At 42.2% G+C, this 7063-nt stretch overlaps 1 protein-coding gene across 5 annotated transcripts in view; it reads left to right on the top strand.

Annotated features, from left to right (window-relative positions):
• Window positions 1-1949: 1949 nt before the first annotated feature.
• Window positions 1950-7063, top strand: part of arhgef40 (Rho guanine nucleotide exchange factor (GEF) 40) — a 35902-nt gene continuing 30788 nt past the window's right edge. For all 5 annotated transcript variants that reach the window (XR_004212888.1, XM_031850874.1, XM_031850875.1 and 2 more), the window contains exon 1: window positions 1950-2129. Coding sequence is in view for 1 of the 5 variants with exons in the window: in XM_031850874.1 (XP_031706734.1) it covers window positions 2127-2129 (3 nt within the window). In the remaining 4 variants the exon portion in view is untranslated. The remainder of the gene's footprint in view (window positions 2130-7063) is intronic.

Below are 7063 nucleotides of genomic sequence, written 5' to 3'. Positions count from 1 at the left end.
ATATATAAAATAAGGAAATGAACAGTGGCTGATTAGACTTCAGGTTCCTGGCATCGTGCATGCTTGCTCGCCGTCAATCTCACTGCAACACTTGAATAGAACAGTGTGACAAGTCAAAATGTCTGAATGTCTGCTGATAGAAAGGCCGATGGTAAGTTTGTTTTTCTCCTCCTTTTTTTCCATTATTGCAATATCCCACAATAAACACAGGGGGGTGCTGCTGACCTATTGTAGTGGATGTTCAAACCCGACTCTCTTCTTGGCTCATTAAAGCAGTCCAAACACAGACCAGAGAGGTTAACTTTAGGCAATGATATAACAACCAGTGTGTCACAGGAAAAGGCCGCAAAAACAGCACTAAAAGTTATAATACATAGTGAGTAATGGACTTTATGTGACTTTATGTTTAAGACTGAATTACTGCGGGTCTACTGGGTGGCAATAACACATGGTTTGCATAGTAACAGTGTAGGTTTAAGACACAGTATGTTATGATCTGTCTGGGGGGACATAAGTCCTTTAATGACAAAATGACAGCTGTTACAGCAGCTCCAAGTGAGTGATTACGTTGTTTTAAAGGGTCCAATAAGTGTGTCAGGGTTTGTTACTCAATGATTCACACGGAATGAAACTTCCCATTGAGATGCTGCTTGATGTAAATCATATCCTCAGACACTCTTAATCCCATGAAGAATGTTCTGTATTTCCAGATTTAAATCAGACTATTGGGGATTGATCTCAGATCTATGAACCCACTGAGCCTGGCAAACATGTGTGTAGCAAATAGACACACGACGTTCAGTTTATTTGTCCCGTCGAGCACCATTTAGCAAGTGAAAACAGAGGTTTAATTTCTTATGTGGCTCTGAAGACTTCTCCAAAGTCTGAGAAAGTGCCCCCCCCCCCCGTGACGTCACCATTTTTAACAGAAAGCGAGCGTTTAAAAGACACGGGGGAAGTCTAACGAAAGACAGTAGTAGAAAGTAACTAAGTATATTAACTCCATTATACTTAAGTACAATGTTTAAATACTTGTATTTTACTTCAGTGTTGCAGACTTACATTTCAAGAGCTGTAGTTATTGTACTATTCAAATTAAGATGTAACATAAAACGCATATAATCAATTTATAAAAATGTAAAATGAATTGAACAACTCTTCCACCACTGACGAAAGATGGTAATAAGTTGCATCAAGGGAAATGTAGGATCGTGGGTGTTTTTAAAGCTTGACCCAAACAGGGACTAAAAGTCGTTATGCATCAACCGAATGTTGACCATTCTTTTCTAAATGTGTCCCCTGCATGCCCACCAACATTGAGGGAGTGTAACAGTATATCACTGGAGCAGCCCTTTAACCCCTCCTGCGCCGTCGGATGGGTGGCAAAGGGGCAACGGCCATGACCCTAATGAAAGGAATGCACTTCATTGAGGCCGTTTACAAGCTCCCCTGCCGAAGGGAAATCCATTCCGCCAAGAAGAAGCTATTCGTAAATGCAATTTTGGCGCGTGGAAACGCTTGGTGCCATTCTGGGACATTATTTTGGAGCATGCACACGAAAACACCGTCAAAGACGTCAGAGAGGCAGCTATTATTTGAGTATTTTCAGTGATTGCACCAACAGCTTTTCATCAGAAATAAAATTACGACTTAATTATATCCCAATGAGAATAAAGAACTCCAGAAATAAAACATTGTTTTGCAACTACGCCTGGGTGGGGTAACGGCTTTTTTCATTGTCTATTCATTTAAGTTACTCTAGGGGGGATAAATGGAAAGTTTGAGTGCAGAGGGGGACTGTAGTGCTCTTGTTAGGTGAGAGGAGGGGAGGGGAGGGAAGGAGGGGAGTGCGTGGGACTGCCGGCCAGACGGAGAGGGGAGAGGGAAAAAAAACAAAAAAAACATGCTTGGACATTCCCAGGCTGGGAAACATAGCGGAGAGCGAGAGAGGAGGACTGTTTGCACGCGCTGAAGTCCTACTTGAAGAAGGGTGAAAAGGGAGGTAATGGAGGCTGTTTGATAAGAGACTTTTCTTTTTTTGTTGTTTTTGTTGTTGCGGAGAATGCGAAGAGGAGGCAAATGCAGGGAAGGAGCTGAGGACTATGTAGGAATTCCTGACTGAAGTCATGGTAAGTCCCCCTCTTTCTTTAAATATGGAGAACTCAAGTTTTTCTAGAAAATGCTTAAAGTAAATCTTTTCTTGTAAACATTTCTAAAACCCCCAAAAAACGAATTTAGGGACTTAACGTGCTTGTGTGCTTAACTGTATTCCCATTAAATCTGTTGTCATTGTTGTCTTCTGTTTTTGATCCATGGCAACATGACTTTTGAAAGTTTTGTCAGCCCTAAATTTACTTTAAACTGCTTTTTTAACATGTGCATACAGACTTCCACATGTGCTTTAAAAACACTTGTTTTAAAGATATATTTTACATTAATCATTCTCATTAAGGCATATGCGTTTGATTTGGGAAGAAGCTCAAGTCAGCACTTATAACACCCGGTTTACAAAGTTGTCAAATCCCAAATGGCAGCAAATTGTAATGACATGATTTAAGCAGTGTGACGTTGGTGGATTGAATCAAGGGCTCTCTGTTGGGTCCCCTGGGATTTTGTTTACCATCCCCGCCCGCTCATGGTCTGATCAGTGACACACAGAGGCAGAGAGAGACAGGGGAGATGAGTCAGGCAGACACATGCGCACACATGAGAACATTTAAACTGAATTAAAAAAGAAAGAAAGAGAGATGAACAAAGAGAGATTTGGGATCGTATTCCCCTGCTTCTGTGTGCTGGTGCAGGGTGGAGCATGCTTGGCGGGGAGAACACGACAAAAAAAAGGGGGGAGCTGGAGGTGGGGAGAGAGCGGAATAAAAGAGGAGGGTAGGGTTACTTTTTTTTTTATTTTAGGAGACTTGGACGGCAGCAACGGTGGTTTCGGTGATGCCACATTTTCCACATTGGACCCTGGAGAAGAAGGGGAGAGAAGAAGAAAAAAAGGAGAAAGGAAGGAACAAGGGATGGCATGGACTTCAGGGAAGGAAGAACATGTGCAGTACAGTTTCACCTTCCTCTTGAACCAGTTGGGAAAGTTAGGGGTGGAAAACAGTCACAGTCACAGATGTACGCACGAGTATATATATATACATATATATATATATATATATATATATACACGTATATATATAGGTCACATGCAGAAATGGAACACAGGAGGTTCAAAAGAGTGAATAACACCTAAACAGACATGTGTCCATGAAGTTTAAAACGCTTAACACATGAGGAATGTGTGCATGCATACTCGCTAAGGCATAAACATGGCAGCTCTCACATGCACCTATAGGTGTTAAAATGCATCATATACAAGTGGGCACACAGCGACACGCGCTCTGCAAACCTTTGCCAAGAATATATGTGGCAGAGGGTATTTCCATTCCCTGGTCTGGTGAGCTCCGATTTTGAAACTCTAATGGGACGTACCAGTCCTCATGGGGAGGAAGTCTGATGAGAGTTATTGCAAACGATTCTCTGTGTTTGTTTTGAACCTGTTTGGGAGTACCAAGCGTGTAGAACAATCCAGAAAGGATGAGCGATGTAAATCACAGGAATCTTTTCTTTAACCGAGTTTCCTGCGATTGTCAGGACTCCGACGTAAACCGCGGGCACGCAGGCCGAGGATGGACGCTTTTCGTGTTTCATTGGCATCTTTATTGGGCATCCAAGCAGTTTGTTTGTTTTTAATATGCCTTACTTTTGCCCTGTGATCCGGGATATAGTGTGGCAATAACGATTCCGCAGATTTCACCTGATCTGGAAGAAGCTGTGAGAACCAGTTCTCAACCAAATAATACAGAAATGTTAGCTTGGAGGAACAAATCTCACAAGTGCCTTTACAATGAAAAAATACCTCTTCAGTTAAAATAAAATGCCTCTTTAATAATAAAAAAAATGCCTCTCCTATAATAAGGAAATGTGGATGAAGCGGGTATCAATGAAAATAAACCATAAACGAAATAAAGCCTGCGGGTGTTAGGCATGAATAGCACTTAGGTCTGCCCCGATGCAGGTGTTCTTGAATATTCCCTCCAGCTAGGATTCAAAATGCATAAAATCCCCTCAATCAGAAAAGTTAAGACAGCAAAGAAGTCCCAAAATGGACATACGCAGAGCAGAGTTTCTGGCTGACAATACCGGCTGAAATGTGGTTTGCATTGCCCTAGATGTGCAGTTCCCCTCCTCTCTTAAGCCTTAAAGAAATGGCGTCATCACTCCCTGATTGGCCAAGAGCGGAAATGCACCAAGCTTTTCTCAATTCATAATTAGGAGCAATTACCCACACTGACCCTGATCCGAATAACTCAGGATAATTGTGACATTCAGCTCAAAATAATTTGGATAAGGGAAATGACAGCAAGCTCCAAAGAATGATGGACGACTACAATAGCTATAGGATAAACAGTTTTAAAATCATTAAATGTTCAAAATCAAATGGCGTTGTGTAAATCCACAGGTGTCGCTCGTAGTGACAAACCTACAGAAAATCATCTTCTGACTCCGCAGCTCTACGGAGCATTTTAGCGTCTTTCATGCTGCGTTCACAACACGAACAGACTGCAGGACATTTTAGATGCAAGCCGATGACATTGAGCGCCAAACTGACGGCCGACACCTGTAGCTGCATGACAGGCGTGAACACTGCTAATCAAAGTTTAAACTTCCATCATTGCTTCATGACGCAGCGAAGCAACAACCAATCAGCAGCACCGGACTGCAGAGACACAAAGTTAGCAACTAGCTGTTGAAAGACAAGTGTGACAGGCAGGTAGCGAGAAACACGACTCCAAATGAATGCTAATGTCGCTACGTGTCAGCTGGATGTGTAAATATGCAACTCTTTGCTATCATGTTCGTATTATTAAATCTTTAAGTTTGGTTTTAGCGGGCCAACGTCTCTAAACAAACCAACTAACCAAACAAACTAAAACATTAGTCGAAAGTATTTTTCGAACAGTAAAATCATCGGCCAAATTTGTTTGTTGTAACCATGCATGTGATGGGACATTCATGCTAGCAGGCTAACATTCTACTCAGCCTAGCAAAGCCTAAGAGCCAGCTTGACTCAGGAAATGTCACATAGGAAGACCAATAACGCTAATAAATGTGACAAAATACCAGGCTCATTTGTAACAGACCACAAATAGACCACGAATGGAGGCCAAGTGTGAAATCTCGTCTGCTGTGAAACTTGCCTTTGCTCTATTCAGCAACAGACTGTAGCACTTAAGTAGTCTAAAACAATCTGTAAAGAAGCTGTTTGACCCTCTGTAGGTCAGGTTAGATTATGCAGGAAGATTTAGGACAGGAAATCACTCTACGGCCTCTCCCTCTCGCTTCCTCTTCATCCTCCTCTCCCTTTGTCTGTCCGCCTCTTTCTTTTTCCTGTCTCCCCTCTTCTTTTCTGTTCCCTCTTTCACTGTCGGCACCTTTCTCGCTTCTGCTCCTAATCATGCCATCTTCTCCCGGGCCCCTTTCTGCTCCAACTCCCTTCCTCTCTTGCTCCGTCCTTCGTGTACTGTATGGCTCTACATCTGGTTTCTATCACGCTTGCTGCTGCTCTTGTTTCCCATCGATCGCTCCCACCGGTCAGCCTCCTCCTCTTTTCTTTTCTCTTTTCCCTTTTTCTTGTCTGAACCCTCGGTCTCTGTTGAGCCGTCTGGGTCTCCTTTCTCAAGTCACTCACACTTCAATGAGCTGAACTGACATGAAGGGGCAGTTCTCGGGCTCTATCCAAAACCAGTAAGTCCACCATGTCTTCTTATGCAACCATTTTGTCCATCCTCTTTCTTTTTCTGGCATTCCCCCCCTGTGCCAGCCAGGCATCTGTATGGAAGTTTGCTTCTGCCTCTTCCGTTTCAGTCTGCGTACACGAGAGAAAGACAGGAAGTCTGACGCAGGAATACCCTGATTCTGTACCGTGTGTCCATATTTGACACAAACCGGAGGATACAAGTACATTCACACCGTGCCGATTGTCCTTACCGACACTCCACGTGCCGTACGACACACAAACACACACACTTGTTATCCGGTGAGTAAGATGTCATCCGCCGGATTGTGAGTTTTGGAGACGGGACATATGATTGCAGTTGCAAGATAGAGCAGTTTATAGGTAATCCGTCAATTAGTAGGCTAAAACAACCAGAAACATCTTTGTCATGAGGGCTGTGTATATGGGCAACAATCTGGCGATACGGCACGTATCATGATACTCACTTTCCCAGGGCCGAATGTTCAACTCTATGATATGTTCCCTGAGACGAGTGCCAAGCGTTAAAATGTTTAGAATTGGGTATGAGAACAGATTGGGGGACCATGAGACCCTTTGTGATGTAAATCTGACGAACTAAGGACCCGGAGAACATAGGAATACCATAAGCAAGGCGATATATATTGCAATTTTTGAAATCACGTTTTAGGAAAACTGTCATAGTATAAAGAACCCACCAGCATATGCAAAATATCAGAGTATTTTTTTAAGCAATTAGAACAGTGAGATCTGCATTTGCATTAATCACAGTCCAGCCCACATCATAGCAATACTTTTTATGCATTATGAGTCACTATCTGCCACAAATCTTCATCTGCATGTGAACTATTAATTCCAAATTGACGCAGTGTTTTTAAAAATGGATACAGTATCACAAAACCTTACACCCCTATTTGCTGTCTTCTTCTTTCACTGCATGTTGTCTGATGGACACCGATAGCTCAGTGGTAATCACGCAGTCTAAATATGGAACTTTGGTCATGTGATAAGTTCCTGGAATCTCCCTGAATTTCAGTACTTCTATAAATATCACACAGGCAATATCCTGTGAAAAAAACATGCATCTCCAAAACAACAACTTGTTATGAGCTGAGAAAAAAAAAATCAGCTTTGTGACAATGCATTTATACTGAAATGGGTTTTTAGATGGTTAGTTTATCTTCAGAAATTTGAGGATTTTCTCAACCCGTAAAGCACTTAATGCTTCAAATTTTCTGAAACATTAAAAATCACAGA

This window comes from Anarrhichthys ocellatus, unplaced genomic scaffold, assembly GCF_004355925.1.
Source record: "Anarrhichthys ocellatus isolate YVR2014 unplaced genomic scaffold, GSC_Weel_1.0 scaffold11, whole genome shotgun sequence".
NCBI lineage: Eukaryota > Metazoa > Chordata > Actinopteri > Perciformes > Anarhichadidae > Anarrhichthys > Anarrhichthys ocellatus.
Note: the sequence above shows the minus strand (reverse complement) of the source record. Positions and strands in the feature narration are given on the sequence as shown.